The sequence below is a fragment of the Triticum dicoccoides genome, chromosome 3A (assembly GCF_002162155.2).
Source record: "Triticum dicoccoides isolate Atlit2015 ecotype Zavitan chromosome 3A, WEW_v2.0, whole genome shotgun sequence".
In the NCBI taxonomy this organism is placed as follows: domain Eukaryota; kingdom Viridiplantae; phylum Streptophyta; class Magnoliopsida; order Poales; family Poaceae; genus Triticum; species Triticum dicoccoides.
In genome coordinates this window covers 428,445,637-428,467,997 of record NC_041384.1, presented here as the reverse complement: position 1 = coordinate 428,467,997, position 22,361 = coordinate 428,445,637, and the positions used below count along the sequence as shown (strand labels likewise).

The following is a 22,361-nucleotide window of genomic DNA, read 5'->3' as shown; positions in this document are numbered from 1 at the left end:
CGCCCTCAATCCCAATTAAGCATCATCATTAAAAACCCAACAAATTAATTAGAGTAATATGATGAGATTCACATGATAATCCAAGTATTAGATACTCAAGATGTCCATAACCGGGGACACGGCTAACCATGATTAGTTTATACACTCTGCAGAGGTTTGCGCATTTTTTCCCACAAGACTCGATCTCCTCCGTTGGGATTCTCGCACTACATGGTGTTTGAGAAACGGATGACCGAGACATAGTCTTTCAGAAGCGCTAGCACCTTACGATTGGGTAGACCGTTACACCTACTTTCCCCTACATCTGCTAGTCTACCACTGTAAGAGTTCGCACAACTTAGTCAACTATGCTAGAGCCCATAGTAGCTTGTGGCTGCACATGGAAGTTTCTAGTATGAATAATCTCATGATCCCTTTGAGCCTGGGTGGCAGTCCAAAAGAAAAACAGGCAATCGCTGGAATACCCAGGTGCCTCAATCCACCCAGATGTGTATTTAATTTGCCACCTTAGATAAACCATTAATTTAACAAACTCACATCTGTCATGGATACACTCACCCAATCCACGTCTACTAGCATAGCATGGCATAATAAGCAAACGTAGAAGTAACTCCCAAAGGTTTGATAATAACAGGTAATAGGTACTACCTCATCTACTTCCCAGACCCTCAATTTAATTAGATCCTAATCATGCAATGTGTAAGGATTGATCTAATGCAATAAAAACTAGGTAATAGGAAGTATGATCAAAGTGTTACTTGCCTTGCTGATGATCCGCAAAACCTAGCGATTCAAAGTAGCAAACGGCGCACTCCGGGTACTCTATCACAAACAAACAAGCATACAATAAGTACTCAACTAATGCACGAGTAAAACTCAAATAAGAGATCTAACCAGAAAGTTCAACTTAAGAACTCCGGTTGGCAAAAAGAATCAAATCGAACGAAGCAACGAAAGACAAACGGCATAAGAAACAAGCTTCGTTTACTAATCTGGATCTAGGTCAAATTTTAGAGAGGCAAAAACTGGTTTGAGTTGGTTAAACGGAAAAGAGGGTTTCAATACGAAACTCCAGGCGCTTGAATCGTCTGATTCCGATAAACGAGCGAAAAGTTATACTAGAACGTACATCGGATCAGAAATCGCAATCAGAAAAATCGCGAAATAAATCCAAGAAAAAGAAAAACGACGAACAGATTAACGAACGAACGTTCGTTATCTGGATCTAAACGATGAACGCTTTCGTTAAAACAAACGAACGAGCGAACGCTCGCTAATTAACTAAACCGAGAAAAAAACCGATCTATCTAAAAACGAAACTAAAAAAATCGAAAATAAACCGATGAAAACCAACGGTTTTCTAAAAAAACCGACGGAGTCGACCTCGTCGGCGGCGGGCTCCGGCAGCGCAGCAACGGCGGCGCGGCGGCGGCTGGGGCGGCTCGGGCTAGGGTTTGGAGCGGCGGCTTGGGCTGCTTCGTCCCGGGTGGCACGCTATATAAAGCCCCCCCCCCCCCTAGGAGTCCGGGCCAAACACGGCCCGGAGGTCGGTTCAGACTTTTTTTAAAAAAAGATTATTATGCGCAGAAAAACAAACAAAAGGAATACTAAACGGACTCCAAAAATCCCGAAAATAAATTTTCCCCGGCTTCTAATATCAAGCCGCACAGGATGAACATTTATTTGGGGCCTAAATGCAATTTTGAAAAACGCGCATTTTTCCTAAATTCAAATAAAATAGCAAATAAAACCACAATAAAATGTTATTTGATTTTATTATTAAATCCTCAATGTTTCTTTATTTTGGAAAAGTCATTTTATTCCCTCTCTCATATTTTTATAATAGAAATAATTGAAGATAAAATAAATAAAATCAAATGATGCTATTTTCAAAATTTGAGAAAACTCAAATATGAAAATAACGAAATCCCCAACTCTCTCTGAGGGTCCTTGAGTTGCGTGAAATTTTTAGGATCAACCAAAATGCAATAAAATATGATATGCAAAGATGATCTATTGTATAACATTCCAAATTGAAAATTTGGGATGTTACAACCACTAAGGGGGCACTTGATGCACTTACAGCAAGACATTAATAGATAGAGTAGGATACGGGTTAAGAGTACGACCTGGAATCTCCAAGGGGAGTTCCTAGGACTCAAAGACTAAGTTACAATTTCTTGAAAGCTAGGTTAGTGAATCTGCATTCTTGTAATCAAGATGATCATCAATATCAATCAAGTAGGAGTAGGCTTTTACCTCCACCATGAGGGGCCAAACCTGGGTAAACTCGCGTCCTTCGTTTCCGATCAAACCCGTTCAAGCAACCACCTAGTTGCGATGGCCTCGAGACTCAGTCCTTTCACGAGGACATCTGTCGTGATAAAACCATGACAAAGCCTCTATGCACACTGAGGTATAGCCATTCAGTGTGTTGCCTATGAGGCCCTTCTATGGCTACGCGACATCATTCCAGAAATGAACGAAGTACAAGCCAGTCGGTGTCTGCCGAGCAGGAGCATGATGAATTCCATGCAGCAAGGGAAGACTATCTCGGATACTGACTACCCGTTCCTTTGGAATCAACTTTGCTTCACCACCGCCGAGGACACTCTGCTTCACCTCATCATGGCAGAGCTCGTAAGCACCCGCCGGGAGGTCGCCCTACATCAACAACTTTCCCACCTCATGGAGAGACAGGTGGTCGAGCAGGGGCAATATATTGTTGCCCTTGGAGGTTCAGCAACATCATGGCCACCATCAGCTCAACTATTGAAGGAATTTCCCTTGGTACCACCTGCGAAGGACACAGTGAAGGGAACCCGCTCCACGCTCAGGCAGGACAATCGTCACAACTACCCTACAACACCGATGCAAGGTCCCTCAATAACTTTCTTGACTTGGATGCTTGCACTGGATGCGCAAGGTCGGCCAGTTCGATTAGAGATGCTCCGACCGGGATTAGACAACTTGGTACGCCCTTACCTTCGTAAGGGAGGGGCAAATTAGGCAGATCTTTCTAAACGACAAGTCCGCACAAGAGCAGTATGACCACGAAGGTCCTCTTGAGCAGGCACTAGTAGTCGTGTACCCTTAGGACTTGGTATGAGTCGTGTACCCCTAAGTCCTGATGGACATATGCACACTTGCTACTCTGGTTCTTTTGCTCGCTGCTTAAATTTGATATTATGCCCATGAAATCATTCTGTAGACACCAATTTATCATTGTGCATTCCATTATCTTCAAATTATCTACTATGCAATGTGATTGGATTCCAAGATATAGGGGGAGTTCTCCACAATCAAAACCTGCCATGTGCATTTGCATTCAAAGCAAAGTCTTCATATGCACATCTTTAGGGGGAGTCCTCTCTATATCATGGAATCATAATCTCCAAGTTCTTACTTTCATATATTTTTATCCCCGTTAAAAACTTCAACCAGATTGTCATCAATCACCAAAAAGAGGGAGGTTGTCAGTGCATCTAGTGCCACTCCTTTGTTGGTTTTGGAGTATTAACGATAAACCTGATTGAGGGACTAATATGTTTGTGAGATTCATAGGATAACACAAATAAAAGTCCCTAGAGATTCGGTTTAACTGTCGAAACCAATGGTTGCATTTGAAGATAATGAATGAAGACAATGGAACACGAACACTTAGCTTCTTTGTTAGTTTCATTTTCTTTTTATTGAGTCAAAGGAAAGTGGGGTCGAGGTGAAACGAAGACAGTTGTTGAAGTGATTGCTCAACCAAAAGCCTATATCTTCCTTGTAAAGATAACGAGAGAAAATCTCTTCCAGAGTTGGATGAGTTAGCTTTGCTTGAAGCCCAAGTAAAGTTGCAGCGTTTGTTTGAAATGCGGCCAATGGACACGTGTCGGTTGGCCACTAACCCAGGGTTAGTCTGGTTATATCAATGTCGGGTTAGGGGCTACCGCCGTAGACTACAGCAATAGCCCAGGTACCCTAGCGTTGTTGTGTATAGCAGTAGATCAAAGGATCAAATCATGCTAAATTTTTGGATAAGAATCATTTTGTGCTTAACTTTGCTCGTAGTCAAAATGGTGTGGGCAGAGTGCTCATCCCTCGAAGCCTAGTCTCTAGTATAGCTAGCTGTTTGCTAATAACATGTTGCCATGTCATTTATAGCCTTAAAATAAGTGTCGTTGATTTAGTACAAAGCTTAGTATATGAGTAGTTGGCTACAAGAAAATACTATTTCATTAACATATGGCTCATCTTTCACTCTCAGAAAACTTTTTGATGCCCATTACAACCAGCTTCTTTTCTCTCTCGTCCAACTCAACAGAAACACAATATTTAAGTTCTTATAGTCCACTTACATCCGAAAAGTGTCTGCAGAGCCAAGCTCCATTGATCTTCATGTTATTTTTCCAGCAAAAATACTTTTTCCACACCTACAGAAAGTCTGAGAAAAGTATACATGTAGACATATATTTGTAGTATGCATGTACAAAATTTTATGAACATATATATTCATATGTGATGTACAATAAAAAGACAGACACATTAAAATGGACTCTTTTTTTGTATTTGGCCAACGTACTTGTCGTTTTATGTAATTTTATACATAATTGAAGAATATGATATTTATTTGGATGTCCTTTTTGGCATATTTTGAAACCTCTAAATATAATCTGATTTTTATATATTTTGAAAAACAAGTTCGATGGAACCTTATTATACCTCCTCTCACGACTCTTCCAGCTATGTGAACAGCAGCCATCTCCCGGATAGCACTCCGTTGCATTTTCCAAGCAACGCTATGACGAGAAAAGGTGGCCTGGCCCAGATCACCTGGACGTCCATGTATGCCGCTCTTGAAAAGAGAGGCACTTGAGCCCCAGAGCCAAAACGCTCAGTATTTTTTTGAGAGACCAAGCGAGTAAACTATTGTAAGTAAAACTTTCACACGATTAATGTTCCAGAAGGACAGCGACACAGCGTCAATATAGCAGACAACATGAAATAATAAACTACAGATAGATTAAAATTTCACCAAATGTGTATTACGCATGTGGAAGAAAAGAACTCAGTTAACATTGACGATTATTTGTCTGGACAGACCGAAATACAATATCAATGTCCAGGATTAACTTGGCTAATTTACAACCATGGGGACCAAAAGTTGCAAAAGTAGAGCAACCCCCAGTACATCCAACTACTGCAAACAACACATCATGGTTCACAAAAGTTTGAGATTAACAACTGTTTTATGCCAAAAATTGTTGTAGTCCAACAAGCGTGCAGGTAGCTATCTGCGACAAAAAGAACCACCAGGCAACAAATTCAAGATCGGCTTCGACAAAAGAATCGTAACATCCTGTTGCTGCCAAGCAACAAACCCTGGCGAAGCCCCATTGTAACTGGGATGAAAGGTTTTGGCCTTCCACCATATGTAAGATGACAACGAAAAGGTACAAAAGCTGGAACAGAGATAATCACCGGAGATTGAAGAGATCTCAGCTCCCAATCAATAATATACTCTTCAAATGAATGCATCAAGTTAATCACTGCGCACAAAACACATTCCCACTTGGATATCTTGCCGTGCACTTTGGTTAGTTGGGCACTGGCTCCAGTTCCAAATATATTTCTGTTCCAGCTGTAACCAGGCAGCAACTAGTTGGCGCATTTACCTCATGCTAAGGTTGCTCAGATCATCCACAACATGCACGGTCCCATTCAAACTGTGTGTGTCTCCCTCAAGTTTTGCTTGTGGGCTTGGTACATCTCCATTTTCTGGTGAACTCTCGGAAGTACTGCCGGGAATATGTGCAGTAATAGCACTTTTCGCGCCTTCGAAGTAGGTTGAGCAAGGAAAATATTCAGCACAGCGTACCTTCCACCCTGCAGAGATACCGAGGTTAATCCTGACAATATATAACTAAAAATAAGAATCTATTGGCCCGGTATACAGGCAAACCATACCAGGCCAGCATCCAGCGCAGTTCAGTATTGCAAGTAATCGGTTTTTCTCAAATATATGTATTCATTTTAGCAACCAACATATTATAGCAGCAGAAAGAGAAGACTTGTCCATTGCCCTCAAAAACATAAATGTAAGGTGAAAATAAACAATTTGGGCATTGCCATATTGGAACTTACTGTTTGCAACATCCTGATCAGCAAAAACAGTATCCAGCAATTTATGAACATCAATACAATCTTGAATGCCCCATTCCTTAATGGGACCAAGCACACCATTTCTGCAGAAAGTTCAGATGATATAAATACTATGTACACAGCAAGTGAATAAAATCAGAGGCATATTCTTCTTCCATATCTTTACCCTGATGCTGTGTTATTTGTTGAGTCTTCAATTAATTTAATCGCCTGCAGCTTCTTATCCGGCTCCAAGAGGTACATCATTTCAGCTGCAGCTGCTCTGTGTGTCAAAGAAGCTAGCAAAGAACGATTTGAGTTAGTAAAATTCGTGGTCAAGAAAAGGTCCATAAACCGAAAAATGAAGATAATTACCGTTGTGCTTTTCAAGGAAGTTTATATTTACTTCAACAAGAGATTTCCCGTGTAATTGCCTGCAAGAACTCGCTGGTCAGATAAACTGGAGTAAATGCATACTGATAAAATTAATCACCATCTCAGAACCTTAGATCTGGTCTTTCAGCTTCCAGAACGTTCCATATTAATTTCTCAGAATCAGTTCCTGGGGCCGGAAGATTGTTTATCCTATGGAAGAATCTTATCTGCAAATAAAATAAAGAACAAAGTTGAATATATTTATTGCTAACAGTCAGCTCATGATAAAAAAATAAATGAAATATGAACAATATGTACACATTCCATATTAACACATGCTAAATACACTCCAAGCATAGTAATAGTAATGCTAACAAAGCAATACTAAATTCTCGACAACAAACAATAACCTAAACAGATTAGAAGCTAAAAGGTAAGCACTAGGTCATATATAGTGGCAATAAACTCCTAGTCATCCATTTCCTAAAAGAGGATTCCATTTGTGGTTTATGCAATTGGTCAACAAACATACTTTGTAGATTTCATTGAATTGAACAAGTTATATCCTCCAGAAGAATTTTAGCGTTACAAAAGCAATTATTCCTGTAATATAATGGTCATTCCTTACAGGGCAGTTACTCAGCACATCATCTGCAGAGTATACACCAGTAAAACGTTGTACAGGGTTCGGCTCACCAACTTCTTCCATCCAAACCAAGAGAAAAACTCAGTTCAAAAGGCACTGCTAAATACAAAGTGCACCCAGCGTTTATGGTCTGACTCCTTATAGCAACACAAATAAAAGAATAAACCCAACAAAGGTAAACAAACTGTGTTGCTTCCAAACAAATATCCAGATTTATAGTGCCAATCTCAGGCTAACGGAATATAGATAAATATGCACAGCCAAACCAGACCTCTAGATAAAATGATCTTGACGCACTCATAAATAAAAATGAAAAATAATTTTATGGCATTCCGAATTTTGATAGAAAAATCAAAGGTGCAATTTTGGATGCTTACCAAACTTCGGTGACTGTCTGGATTATTTTCGTCCAATTTAATGAGCTGCTTGACCGCCTGTGACAAGAGATAGATAAAGAAAACTAAGAAGCCTATATAACAGATTAAGATAGTGTATCTAGTTCAACTTTTAAACACTACTGCATCTGTTCCTAAGTACTCCCTCCGTAACTTGATATAAGACCATTTTTGACACTATCAATAGTGTCAATAGTGTCAAAAAACATCTTATATTAAGTTACGGAGGGAGTAGATAATTATGTTAGCAGGTAAACTTTCCCGTAAAAAAAATGTTTGCAGGTAAGCTTTGTATACCACAATTGCTCTGATAGAAGTAATATTAGTACATCTGTCATAAAAGTTCTGAAATATTAAGAAACAAACTAATATATTGCTGCAAAACCTAATGCTTAAAGGCGGTATATTTAGGAACATCTTCAACGAATGAAACAATTTCCACTTCAAACAAAGCACTACGCAGTGCTATTTTTAATGTGCAGATCACTCGGTTTTCATCTTCCACAACCCCACATACACCAACTAAGCAATAACGGCAGGTAATCCAATGGCATCATAAAGAAACATGATGTAGGAAAGATGAGCATCAGTCTATCAACAATATAAGGAAAGCAACAGATGCTCTCTCAATTATAATCAAGCGATACCATATCTTAAATTCTTAATGGGGTAGAATTTATTTCCAGCAAAAGAAAAGGAAAAAAAACAGAACACTGGGATATCCCCCAAAATGAGGTGCATAATACCATACCTGAAAAGCGAGTAAAACCTTTTGCTTTCTCATGTTCAGTTCAAATGAAAGTATATGAGTTTCTAATGAATCTGACGAGTTATTCTGCAGAAGCTTCAAATATTTTGTGGCTTCTGCAAGTGGATCTTCAACCTGGAAACAGAAATGCATAAAATGAAGACGAAATCATTCAATGACCTAAAAAGATAAAAACTAATGTTTCTAAAAGTACAATACTACGAGTACAACTGATCACATAGAAAAAGAATACCTGGACCAATTTTTCACCGTGTGGGTCCAAATCAACTGGCCTTGCTTGTTGTTTCTTCCCAGATTTCGAACTGTTGGTTGAAGTTGTTTCATCCTCTTGTTTCTCTTCAGCCTCCTGGGGAGATTTAAGGGCAAATTAAGACAGACTTAGCAGTGATACATCTAAAACAAAGTTCTGGAGGTTACCCTTTTAGCTCGAGCTTCTGCCTTCTTCTGTTTTTGCCTCAACTTCTTCCTCTGGGCAGCTGGCAGTTTTGACAACTCATCATTCTCCTCAGCAGATGATTTTAATGGAGAATCATGTAATTTCATGTAACACCTACAATTTTTAACAATAGCTTTAGAAAAATCTCTGAAGGGAAGTACAAAATAATTGATAGACAGACCAATAGGAACCATTACCTGATAGCCCCTGCAGCAGCCTTGTGAAAGTATTCATGAGCATGCAAACGGTCTTGAAACTTCAGCATAGAAACGTACGCCCGAAGTGTCATCTTCCGCAAGCAATATGAATGGAAGTCAAACTGATCTTCAGTCATATCAGTGTAATGCTTTTCAACAGCCAAGAAATTTTTCAGAGCCCGGCCAAGATCACCTTGACGAAAATAACTCTCGCCAGAAGCAAGTTCATACCTTAAAGAGATCATCGACTTAGAGAGTGAAGAAAAAAATAGACACTTAATGGTGGAGGGAGGGAAGCATGTACCACATGCACTGCATGTCATGGAGATTATTGTGCTGATCTCCATCTTTTGTAAACAAGACAGCAGTCTTCTCAGCTAGCCCGACCTTCACAAGTCACAAAATAAGCAGTTAAATGTGTAGTGTTTGCTGACAAAAGGTTCGCCGGTGTCTGTTTTACTATTACATCAGCGGAACCGTGCAAAAAAGTAGTTGTGTTTCTAACTGAATATACCTGATCGGCTTGAAGCATCTGCATTACACACTCGCTGTTTAAATAACGATCAGCAAGGTCCATGGACCTAGCTTCATCCGCTAATGCTGCTGCTGCAGAAAAATTGCCAGCATGTTGCAAAATATTCCCCTGAAATAAAGCAGGTGCACTAGCAGATTTATTTACAGAGAATTATGCCATCTAAACACAATGTACGGTGAACAAAGTAAGAGAAGTTACTACTCCCTCCGTTCCATAATATAGAAGGTGCACATGCTTTTCAAGATTTAAGTTTGACCATAGATTTAACCAATGAAATGTGGGTTTTATGTCATAAAAAATACACCATTGAATTTGTATCCGAAAGAAGTTTTCAATGGTATAATTCTTCAGTAACATGATTTACGTATTATTGGTATAATTGATGGTCAAAGTTTTATCTCGAAAAGCATGTGCACCTTATATTCTGGGAATATTATTTAGAGGGGGCGAGAAGAGCAAAAAAGTACGAGTGTAAGACCAGTAGATTGGAGAAAGAAATTTTGCAGATTGGAAAGGTAAGACAAGAAATGGTTAGCAAGGGTAAACAACTCCTTTTTTAGGAGAATGCAGCAGAAATATGTTGGGTATTTCATTATTAAAGAGGAGGAGGGGGATCCAAAGAAAGACCAAACCAGCAGTGCAAGATTACAGAAATGTCAAAAATTAGGATAAGACGTTTTTGCAGTTTAACTTAAACTGCAAAAATGTCTTACATTAAGTTACAGAGGTTGTATTAAACTAGCAATTGGCACCAAACGAAACCATTTAAGTAAGAATGAAATTTCAGTTCAAAAGAACTGAAATTTACAGGAAATCCTATATTGGAGAAATGGTGATGCTGCTTAATTGCATACTAAGGAAAACACAATTGCGCATGGGGAGAGAATTTACCTTTATGGAGTACAAATCAATGACAGTTGGCGTGTGTAAAATGGCCTCGTCAATTTTATCCAGAGCAATATCATACTGGCTCCTTCTGTCATAGTGCTGCATCATGACATGTGACAAACATAATGATGCAACTTCAAAAGATATATTTGAAAATAACTCGGTGGTTTATCAGGTAATATGCAGGTGTTCACACCAAATGCTAACCTGAGAAACCAACAGCAGAGTCCACATGTGTGTGGATGGAGGTTCCATCTGCGAACTGCAGGGAGAAACCGTTAAAGAAATACGTGACAATTTACAGATTAAGTCAAAACTACAGGTTCAGGGACAGCTCAAACTAGCAATGGCTAGTGCTAACACATGACTACTTCCAAGGAGTATGATAGGTAGCGGGTTTTTTAAGAAGCCACATGCTTGAAAAGAATGATAGAACACTTTCAAGTTACAATTTGCTGCATTATAGCCGAGAACGGTATAGGAGTTCTGGCAGCATCAAAATTCTGCACAATTTGGCATACATCAACCATACCAAGTTTCACGTGCATCATTGTTCCTTGTGTAAGAATGGTTGATAAGATGCCTTGCAGAGAAATTCCTCTAGATACCCCTTCCAGGCAGATTCTAGCACATTATTTTTCGGCTTTTTGCATCTTTAAAGATGCCAACTAAGTGACGAGCAGCTAAGTTAATTAACCTAATATTGCAGTAGAAGCATATAACCATATTGTTGTGCTACTACATACATGTTCGCTAAGTTGACTAAAAATCGAAAACGGTCTCAGTTTGGTAACAAAAAATTCATAACCTGATATCAAGTTTTGCCCGATAAAGGTGCCAAGCAATAATTTTACAGTTTAAGATGAGCTGTGATCAATAACACTAATGAGGATATGGGAAGAATGATAAAACTGAGAATAATGACCAGGCAAAAAAGATTACCTTCCAGGAAAGCATCCAGAAGTCCTAATTGAATCTTCTAGCTTAAGAAATAATTGCTCCAATATGTTTGCCTATTAATGAGATTAACAATTTTCTGTAAATGGTTTGTAGCACAAACAAGAAATAAGAAAAAGAAAATGCTGTTGACTAGTATAGCTTGTGTTACCTTGCCAGGATGCTCATAAAGCGGGCTTAAATCAGAGAAAAGTGACGGCACTCCCTAAAAGATATGGGACACATTACAATCAGCAATAACAATGAGTAACAGCATGCTCCCAGTAAACCCAATAAAAATCTTAAGGCAACATGTTACACACACAGCCAGAGACCACGAGACACCTTCAAGGTACTAACAAACCATCACTTCAAAATTATATGATTACCTTGGTTAATAGTGGTCTGACATAATTATCTGCTGCCTCCTGGAATTTCTCACCTTCTAGGAAATCAAGAGGTATGCGCTGTTGCACGGAGGGTATGAGAAAAACTTAGATTAATAAGTTGGTGGTTATATGGCCTACTTACAGTCAATACGGATGAGAAAATAACATTTAACTTCGCATGTAAAACAAAATATTACCATGAAAATGCAAAACAAAATGATGTATGCCTGCATCAAGGGTAAATTTTGCAGTGTCCACAAAGGTCTCAACCATGGATATAAGGAAGAACCAACAAAACTGGTATCAATGCAAATGAGATTACAATTTTAGATGGTTTACCTTAACAGCCGATGACCAACTATATTCTTCCTTGAGTGATTTATATAATGCACTTAATCGTTCAACATCATCAGCGGAATAATGACCATTTTCAGAGTATAGGCCAAGGCACTTCTGCACAGCTATGAGGTACCTGAATAGAACAGGGCAACGACCAATTCTAGAGTATCAGAAGTAGGTTGACCATACCAGCCAGGACTGTATACACAATGCAGTGAGGTATAGTATTTTATTCTAAGTTGCTAACATAGAAAATAGTTACAGAACCCAGCTGGCATTAGACTTATAGGTCAAATTTTGTGATAGTTTCCCTTTTATCACGAACGTGTGGCTCTTATTGCATTATGTTACGAGGGAGATTAATATCACCTGCCGAATCAAAAATACCAACATTTAAGCCTAGAAGGGTTAGGGTTTAGGTGTGAGCCAGTTGCGGAAGAGAGGTTAATCAACTGTATGCAAAGTTTTGCCACACAGACATTGTGTATGTGGAGGAAGACGATCAATTGTAACCAACATCAGAATACAAGTACTGTAGTTGGTCGAATTGCTCAATCGGCTAAGATTAAATTTGCATCTGGTTACAATAAAATGCTATCTAGGTCACATACATGAAAATAATACGGTAAGATGGCAATTCACCAAAGCTTTCTAAACGCATGTCTAGTGATAAAATTTAAGCTGGTTAAAAAATAATAGCTCCTAAATAAAGGTATCCTATGAATGACAACAGCACCTAAAATACAGGTACCTATGTAAGTTGACGAAAATAAACATAACATGTAAACAAAATGGCAGCATAAGTACATAGACATAAACTACCAACAAAGACACGTGAGAGAATGAGTACAAGCAACTTACTTGTAGTTATCAGGATTCATAAAAAGGAGGGACCTATATATTTTCTCTGCCTCCTCAAAACGGCCAAGTTTCAACAAAATGCAGGCCATTTGTTCTCTGAATGAGAGCTTATCAACCTAGCAGACAAAATTCAAGAAGCGAACATGTTACAGACAGTTCTACTTTTTTTCCTTCAAACATAGAAAGATACAACTTACAATTTTACTCTCCATCTTGTGCATCTCCTGAAGGGCTCTGTCCAGCATCCCACATTCCTCAAGCAACGATATCTGTGCAACAATAATAGCAATGAATAGTCAAATAATGTAAGCTATTTCTTGAGTTAGAGCATGAAGAAAGCTTTGAAATTAAGGGTGGAGCAGGGAAAGGTTGAAGACAGATAATTATATAGCACACTGAAACCATGTCCTTCCTCCAGTCACAAGTGACATTTGAGAAATTGGCATGGAGCCCACAGCACAACTTTGACCAGTTATTCTACTTTCACTATTTCTGTAAAGATTACTGATGTTATAGTTATGAAGGATTGTTTTTAGACTATACATATCACCTCCATATGTTCAACTTAAATCTATTGTATATTCTTTGTTTGATGAAGTAAGAAAAGGTACTAGATATGAATTGACTGATTTAGACAACAAACTTTATCTAGCACGAGAAAGTGGGGGTAAAGTAATAGAACTAATATAATGCACGCAGAAAGAACGTTACACCAAAAATACTAATAAGTATGGTAACTCGACATGTAAAGAAAATCCAGATGGGACAAAATTAACAAAGCAAAAAAAACAGCCGGGTTCAAAGAGATGGGCAGCAAGTAGTACTGTAGCATCAGTATTACAGAATGCTTATAAACCATTCCCAAAGATTTCTTTTGAGAGCACTATGTCAGCAATTACATACAGGTTTAACAATAACCAAACCATGATATGACAAACACATAGGATGCTATTGATAACTGATCTGTCGGGAATTATGATAAGAGTTCACTGTACGCTTAAAGTAAACCAATACATTATTACTGGTACTGCAATGCCGGCTCAGGAAAGGGAGAGACGTGTACCTTATACAAAAGCATTTCACCATGCTCATACCGCTCATTTTCTGGGGGATAATCATCTTCCAGTGTCCCCTCATATGCCTCCAGTACTTCTATTGCCTTTGAAGAGCTGCAGGTGGGTACCAGAAACAACGATATTAGTGGTGAATTTTCGTATCACAAAGGTTACAGCCTGCCATACATGCAATAGTACGCAGCTTGTGAATAATGATGCGAGAAAATCCTCACAACTGATATAGCAAGAAGGTAAGATAAAAATATACTACTATTGATCTGCCAAAAAAGTACACATGTGGCATTATGTGCATTCATTATGCTATGCTGTTTTGGCAGCAATTCAATAGACGATGCATTATAGGCATCCAAAGTTGGTCCATACTTAATGCTGACATGTGGCAGATCACACAAGATCTTACTTGAATTCAAAAGAGGTTCAAATAGTAACGTCTGGTACTGGAATTTTATCATTCTATGTTTAACATATGAATTGAGCTGGAGTCCCAGGCCCTATTTGCTCAACTGGTCATACGGTTTAATTGATTGATCTAGATCAACTCAACATAACCAAGAAAGTGGCATACTTGGAACTCAAATGATGAGATACGGCAAAGCCAATCCAGTTCATGCGGTGGTTCGGCTTTAATGTCAGAAGCTGTTGTCTAGTCTCAACAAAGCCAGACAAGTCCCTCATTTGCGCCTGTGAAAAAGAAAAAATAAGATTCATTCGCTGGAAGGCAGAAAACCTTTATTTCTATCACGTCATATCACTGAAAAACAAGTTTCATGTAATGCTAGGAGTGCCATGTAATGTTACCAATACTGGTAACAAAAAAAAATGTCCAACACAAAAGTTGGTTTCACTTATCCAGTACTAAGAGCTCGACAAAATCAAATGTTTGGAATCCAAATATGTGCACATGCTTATTGGCCAATTCACCAATGATGAACAATAGATGAAGCATTACATGACCGCGGGGGCGGGGGGAGTTAAGTTGAATGCAGCTATATGTTAGGTGTGAATTGGTTTACCCAGAAAATAGGGGGGAAAGCAATGGATTGTCGTACCAACCTGGAGAAGTGACAAATCACGCAAAATTTCAATATTGTCTGGGTCGATCCTCAAAGCATTTCTGTAACATTTTATAGCTTCTCTGTATTCTCTATCTGATCTGTAAAGTAAACCATACACATGCCAGCACACATGACTCTTCAGATCATTCTGCAAATGTTTAATTCGATCGATACATATCAGTTACATTTTTATAATCAACTTAATCGTCACAAAACAAAATTTGGACTAAATCTGTTGTGATTAAGAACCTTCAAGCCACGGCGAACAAGCTCGTATGCTTCAGATTTCCGATCCATACAATTTAGTGTCAAACCTTTCATCGATAAAGTTTCTACAAGAAACGAGACAAAGTAGTATGCGATCAGAGGAGGCTGCATGGAGCAAGAGAGTAACACAAAAGGTTGAACAAAATCAAATGCTATCTTTCTGACCTCCATGTTCGGGAAACTTCTTTAATATGGAATCTGCGGCCTTCAGCCCTTTCTTATACTGCTTAGTTTCATATGATTTCTGTGCATGCAACCATAAAACATCAGAAACTTGGGAGTACGGAATGTTAAGAGGGGAACATAACATTATGCCACAGTAGATATACATGCAATCCCGGTATGAAGCAGAATCATGCAAGACTCAAAAGTTGAACTGTCTGCATGTCTACAGTGCAAATTATTGTAACTTTTAACTGTTCTATAAAAGTGTTATCAGAAATACACTCAAATGATCAAAACACTAAACAAGAAACCCCAGGTACTATAAAATGTTCAATGTTGTATCCCTCCTGCATAGCTAGGATAAAAGGTTCAACAGGCCAATATAGTAACACTCCAACCGGCGACCAGTATTGGCCTTTCAGCTATCACCGAATGCTACTGGACAATGTTAAGATGCAAGTTCACATGACAAGATAAAATTTATTAACATGAAACTACAAGAAGGAGTTGATGTCAGATTAGATATAACATGACACTGAATTCATTGCTGTGATTGAACAACAGATACCAATAAGGTCCAGAATACATGATATATTTGGCTTTTAGCACCAGCAACTTCACAAAGTCAGCCTTGCGGGATAAAGTACATGTCGACCCCAACTGTGAAGCAAACTAGCCACTCTACTGGCGAAACGACCGTCTCCCAAGCAAAAGCTTCTCTGAGACACCTACTGATCTAACCCTCGCAAATCAAAGCTTCACCTCGGCCAGACACCAACCCAACGACCCGAGCAATCACCTAGGCAACGAAACCCCTGCGCACGGCCACTCCCCTAGAGCATCTCCAATCGCTTGGCTGCATCCAGACTGTCGAATCGAGCGGAGCGCGGCTACGGAGCAGCGGATTCAGAGGCCGAACAGATCGATTCGAGTACCGAGGGGAGAAGCGAGGGGCGGGGTGCTTACGACGATGACTTTGAAGAGGTTGGCCTCCTTGGCCGGGAGCGATGAGCCCATGGCTGCGGCGGCGCGGCGCTGCGAGGCGAGGCGAACCCTAGGGGGGCGGGGGTGAGGCGAGGGTTTTGGAGCCGCGAGGCGGCGGGTGGACTGTCTAAGTTGTGGTGTGGTGCGTGCGTGGCCGCTTCGGCCGCAAGGAACCCTACCCGTCTCTTGTGTCGCTGGAAGCAACGATGACCCGACGCGAGACTTGTACAGGGAGCTAAGAGCATCTCCAGCCGTTCGGCCCCCACGCACCTAAAAAGAGCGTCCTGGAGGCGAACCGACGCTAGCTCGGCTCGTGGGAGCGATCTAGCTCTCAGTCACGTCCTCAAGCGCCGGTCCCAGAATGCGAAAAATTTGAACTTGGTCGTTCTCGCTCATTATAAAAGACGTCACAAATCCGGCGATCACAAGTCACAGTTCGGCGATCGGATGTAATCTAGCGTACAAAAAACAGAGCGCCGCAAGTTCGCCTGCGCAACGAATCACTCGACGGGGTCGGCTTCAGGTGTCGGCGGAGTCGGCGTGCGCGGGCTTGGCGGTGTCGGAGCTGCTTCGGTGCTGGGCGGTGTCGGCGCGGCTTCGGTGCTGCTGGGCGGCGTCGTGGAGGCGTCATCACTCGGGCTTGGCGTGTGCGTCGGCGTCGGCGTCGGCGGGGGCGGCCTTGTCGAGGGAAGTTGGTTCAAAATGAGGTCGCGCTCTGCCAAGTACCACGCCTTGACTGCCTCGTCGGTGCTCTGGAGCATGTCCGCCCCGCCCAGCAGAAAAGCCAGGTCGGTGTTTCTCTTCTTCGCGGTGACGTCCGTCCGGAGCAGGTCGAGCTTGACGGCGCTGCTCGATATCAACGCCGACCAGCACGCCTCGGTCTTCTCTTCACGAAGAACGGCCCGGGTCTGCGCGTCGGCGAGGCAGTGCTCGATGGACTCCTGCACTCGAGTGGTGGCCGCGTCGGCGTGTTTCCCCTTCTTGGCAACTTTGTTGTCGTCTGGCCGCCCTTCCGATGCGCCAGGAGTCGGCGCGTCCGGCTTGTAGGTCTCCTTGGCCTTGTCGAGGGTGCGCCGGACTTCCGCCGACTTCTCACACTTGTCAATGCGCTTGTAGACGTGGGAGGTATTTGAATTCGGCGTCGCTATTGCTCTGCCGGTACAGGGCGAACATGCGCAGCAACTGCGCGGAGGAACAAACAGTTGGCGCGCGTACACGGCGAAGAGAGGCGGGAGGCCGGCGTGGCATACCTGATCCTCGACGCTAGCGCCGCTCTCCGGGCGAGCCGCGACCTCCTCGACGACCCCATGCCATTTGTTGCACGCCCCCTGGATACGCCCCCAATGGTTCGCCATCGCCTTGGAGCCGCGCTGCATGTAGACGCCTTTGAAGTAGGGGTCGACGAGTTTGAGCTCGTCGAACTCGGCCTTAATGCGGTCCCAGTACGTGTCGATGCTCTGCTTCGCGCCGGTCGTCGAGTCGAGGCAGACAACTTTCCATGCTTCGGCGAGGCATTCCTCCTCCTTGGACGCCCACTTGATGCGCGGCTCGCCTGTTCTGGCCGCCGCTTCTTCTTCTTGCGCCCCTTCGTCGTCGCAGGCATCGGCTCCTCCTCCTCCTCGTCGTCCTCCTCCTCCTCCTGCTCCTGCTGCTCATCCTCGCCGTAGACGTAACCGAGCTCGCCGTCCATGCCGCCACTGAGATCCACCACCTCGTCCTGGGTGACGAACCCGGGAGACGCGGCGGCCGCGGCCGAACCTGCCGCGATGATGTCGTCCATGTTGGCCTCGGTCTCATCGGTGTCGTCGAGGTGCGAGAAGGGCAGCGGGCCACGGCGTAGCGGGGGCGTCGGGGAGGAAGCATAGACTGGCGGCGAGTAGTTGTATGGAGGGTACTGCACGCCGGCGAAGGCGGGAGAGGGCGTGCGCTGGGCCGCGTATCCATGGGGAAGGTGACGTTTGGGTTGAACCCACCGTGCGCGTCCACGTCGGCGTAGCCCGGTGAGGGCGATCCCCATGGCTGCGGAGAGACGATGCCTTGCTGGCCCCAGGGCGCGTACTGGGCGTGGCTTTCGGGTGGATTCATCATCCCTGTGGGAGGGAGATTGACGGAAGGAATGAGCGGGAGGGAAGTGGGGAAAACGCGGGAAAAAACAGCGGGAAGAGACGCTCGCCTCGCCGACAGGGCGGACCCATGCGCCCTTTTCGCTTGTGCCGGCGTCCCAGGCGCCCCAGGAAGCCGGGTTCGGCCTGGGTCCGCCAACACCAGTTTCGATCCGAGCCGGCGAAAAACAGGCTTCTGAGAGCGCGACTGGGCCGTTTTTTCGGTGCCGGCACGGCAAAAAGCCTGGGGAAGGTCTGTTGAGGGCGCGGCTGGAGATGCTCTAACTCTGTGTTTTTGTTTGTTTTTCTTTTCTTCTGATTCGAATCAATTAGCTTTATTAATGCTTAGCCAGGATTACAATCATATGCTGCAGAACATCAGCGAGAAAAGATGGAATGCAGTTCGTTTAAAAAAACCTTTCTCCACATTAACTTGCTTGTTTAGCACATGTGTGCGGCACTGCAATCACATCCCTGCCGACTAATATACTCTCTCCGTTTTAAAATAAGTGTCTTAAGCATACAACTTTGTATTAGAGTTAATACAAAGCTGAGACATTTATTTTAAAACGAAGAGAGTATCTCATTTAGAAGGTTTGAAAATTTGAACTGAGCTCCTGAATCTCCTGCAAAATGCATGTTACTAATATTCTATCAAAATTTATCAATTTTCAAAACTTAATAACTTGTTGACCGTCATTTTTAATGTGCATCTTGCGGATTCCTTGATCGATCGGGTGCTGGTCTCCATCTCGTAAGGCAAGGACTTCCATTCCATAGCTCCCGTTGCAAATTCATATTATTGGGCTTGAGCGCGGAGTAATGAGTCTGATATGTCACGCCGACCAAGCCAGTGGAACCCAACTGAGTAGCTTCAACGTAGAAGGTATCAACATTGATCTAAGTGACACCCTTATTTGGTGGCTTCCATCTGGTTTTTACTTTTATCTGAATTGGCTTGTCTTTGCACGCATGGCTAGCTCCATAACCGCATCATGATATTTATTTTTGTCCAGAGCACCCGGGGGCCATAGCTTTCACTAGAGGCATCTCTCTCATGAACATAGCAACAGTGGGTACACAAATATTGTTGGGCAATTGATAGAAAAACACATAGTTATGATATTATTCATGGCAAGATCAGTACATAGGCATTACGTCTATGACAAGTAGACCGAAACGATTCTGCATCTACTACTATTACTCCATCCCTCGACCGCTTTCCAGCATGCATCTTAAGGTATTGGGTTCATACCAAACAGAGTAATGACTGGAGCATGATGACATAATATAGACAAAGTAAGACCAATCAATATGATCGAACCCCGTCGTTTTACCCTTAGTAGCAACAATACAAATACGTGCCTCGCTACCCCTTCGGTCACGAGGTGAGAACACCGCAAGATTGAAACTACTACTATGCACCACTTCCACTGAAGATCTATTCATCAACTTGGCCAAAGAAAACCCACATATCAGAAAGCATTACATAACTATAACAATCACACATAATAAAGTTCAGAAGTGACCCAATTACTTTCAATGAGTAATCTAATCATAAAACCGCAATTCATCGAATCTCAATAAACGCACTACAAAGGGATTACATCGAATCGATCTCCGAAGAGAACATTGTATTGAAAATCAAAGAGAGGGGGAGAGGGGGGAGAGGTGGAGAGGGGGAGAGAGAGAGAGAGCTACGCTTATGGACCCATAGGTCCAATGAGAACTACTCACGATGTCATGCATCATCGGAGAGATAGCACAGTTGATGTAGAAACCCTCCGTGATTGATTCCCCCTCTGGCAGAGTACCGACGGAGGCCTTCAGATGGAATCATGGAAGAACAGAGGCTTGCGGCGGCCAAATAATTGTTTCGATTCTCGCTCTGGAGGTTTCTGGATTTTAGGGAATTTATAGGCTTGGAATTAGGTCAAACAAACCTACGAGGGGGCCACAAGCTCAGGTGGCGCGTCCCCTGGAGGCGCGTCATGTGAGCTTGTGGCTCTCTCGTAGAGCTTCTGGCCTCTCCCGGAAGCTTCTAGCACTGCTGCAAGATGCTACTAATGCGACACTACAATCAGAGACACTTCAACGAAACTATGTGCGATGCATAAATAGCAAACTGTGGTGTAAGAAACCCGTAAAAAATGATACAAATTGTTTGTGATGGCGGAGACATCAAACACGATTCCGACTAGAGCTGCGTGTGCGATACGTGGCAAATAGTTGATCCAATGTACTGTTTACGATAAGCATAACAATAGAAACGATCAACTTGATGAAGGTGTGTGTGATATAAGGCATATAGTTCACTTAGATGAACTGTTTGTGATTAGGCAACACAACAGAAATGGTCAGATAGATCATGATGTGTGCGATAAATGGCATATAGTTCACTCGGATGAACTGTTTGCGATGAGCCAAGAAAACAAGAATGGTCAGCCAGATCAAGGTGTGTGCGATAGACGGCATACGACTCACTCGGATGAACTGTTTGTGATGGGCAAAACAACAGAAATGGGTTAAGTTATGTCAAGGCATATCTCTCTCGATGTAGTTTTGGTGATTGATGACAACATGTTTGCGGACTAATCGTGTGCTTTGTGCATTTCAGAGTTTCATCCTTTGGCACGAGACGATTTCTTTCCCCTCGGAGTGTTATTCAAGACGGTGTAGCTCTTTCGTTTACATTTTGGTGGACTAGTTTCGTAGGAGGCACCATACTATCAAGAGGGGGTCCGCTTTGATAAGGCTAGGGTGGAATCAACACGTACACATCCTTTTTCACACCCTCTGAGCCTTTCCGCTTCAATGGAGAGCTCATTCCCCTTCCTTTGTGCTTGTTTTGGGTCCCAACAGTAGTACCGCGATTCCCAGCGGTAGTACCGCTCAAGAGCCATAGGCGGCAGTACCGCTCCCAACCGCGGCAGTACCGCCTGTGGGTCCTCACTGTAGTACCGCTGCGGCACCGAGCTCCTACCGCGCCGATTCGAGGGGGTCACCTCTTGTGTCGGATTGTGCGGCACTAAGCAGCGGCAATAGATGCGGTAGTGCCGCTCGAGAGCGGTAGTACCGCGCAGGGGTCCGAACGGAAGTACCGCGTGGGGGAGCGGTAGTACCGCAGTCCGAGCGATAGTACCGCTGCCCTCAGTGGGAGTACCACCCTCTGCGGGGCTGTTCAAGGGGGTAACGGTTGGATTGTTTCCCCCACTATATAAGGGGGTCTTCTTCCCCAAAGTTGACTTACCTCTTCCCCCCAAAAGCTCCATTAATGCTCCAAGCTCCATTTTCGCCCGATCTCTCTCCCTAGCCAATCAAACTTGTTGATTTGCTCGGGATTGGTTGAGAAGGCCCCGATCTACACTTCCACCAAGAGAAATTTGATTCCCCCACTAATCCCTAGCGGATCTTGTTACTCTTGGGTGTTTGAGCACCCTAGACGGTTGAGGTCACCACAGAGCCATAGTCCATTGTGGTGAAGCTTCGTGGTGTTGTTGGGAGCCTGCCACTAAGTTGTGGAGATTGCCCCAACCTTGTTTGTAAAGGTACGGTCGCCGCCTCCAAGGGCACCAATAGTGGAATCACGGCATCTCGCATTGTGTGAGGGCGTGAGGAGAATACGGTGGCCCTAGTGGCTTCTTGGGGAGCATTGTGCCTCCACACCGCTCCAACGGAGACGTACTTCCCCTCAAAAGGAAGGAACTTCGGTAACACATCCTCGTCTTCACCGGCTCCACTCTTGGTTATCTCGTACCTTTACTTGTGCAAGATTATTTGTGTTTCTTCCCTTGCTTGCTTGTGTGCTTGTTGTTGT

At 42.9% G+C, this 22,361-nt stretch overlaps 1 protein-coding gene across 1 annotated transcript; it reads right to left on the bottom strand.

Annotated features, from left to right (window-relative positions):
- Window positions 1–5,042: 5,042 nt before the first annotated feature.
- On the bottom strand, window positions 5,043–16,603 carry LOC119268404 (N-terminal acetyltransferase A complex auxiliary subunit NAA15-like). The gene is made up of 26 exons (XM_037550022.1): window positions 16,425–16,603; window positions 15,459–15,537; window positions 15,276–15,358; window positions 15,025–15,174; window positions 14,537–14,652; window positions 13,959–14,064; window positions 13,093–13,164; window positions 12,896–13,011; window positions 12,035–12,167; window positions 11,696–11,773; window positions 11,479–11,532; window positions 11,313–11,383; window positions 10,578–10,632; window positions 10,374–10,469; window positions 9,462–9,590; window positions 9,252–9,334; window positions 8,948–9,178; window positions 8,732–8,864; window positions 8,547–8,660; window positions 8,297–8,428; window positions 7,528–7,584; window positions 6,634–6,731; window positions 6,505–6,563; window positions 6,317–6,428; window positions 6,133–6,233; window positions 5,043–5,874 (listed from the first exon to the last, which is right to left on the bottom strand). The coding sequence occupies exons 1-26, from the start codon at window positions 16,473–16,475 to the stop codon at window positions 5,660–5,662; spliced, it is 2,724 nt and encodes a 907-aa protein (XP_037405919.1). The 5' UTR covers window positions 16,476–16,603; the 3' UTR covers window positions 5,043–5,659.
- Window positions 16,604–22,361: the final 5,758 nt, after the last annotated feature.

What these genes read in the sequence shown, in the direction of transcription:
- LOC119268404 (XM_037550022.1), bottom strand. Translation starts at nt 16,475, where the DNA reads ATGGGCTCATCGCTCCCGGCCAAGGAGGCCAACCTCTTCAAAGTCATC. An exon ending in ACCTCTTCAAAGTCATCGTC is followed by an intron (nt 15,538 to 16,424) that starts GTAAGCACCCCG and finishes TTGCATGCACAG; the next exon opens with AAATCATATGAAACTAAGCA. An exon ending in TGATCAGGATGTTGCAAACA is followed by an intron (nt 5,875 to 6,132) that starts GTAAGTTCCAAT and finishes GTATCTCTGCAG; the next exon opens with GGTGGAAGGTACGCTGTGCT.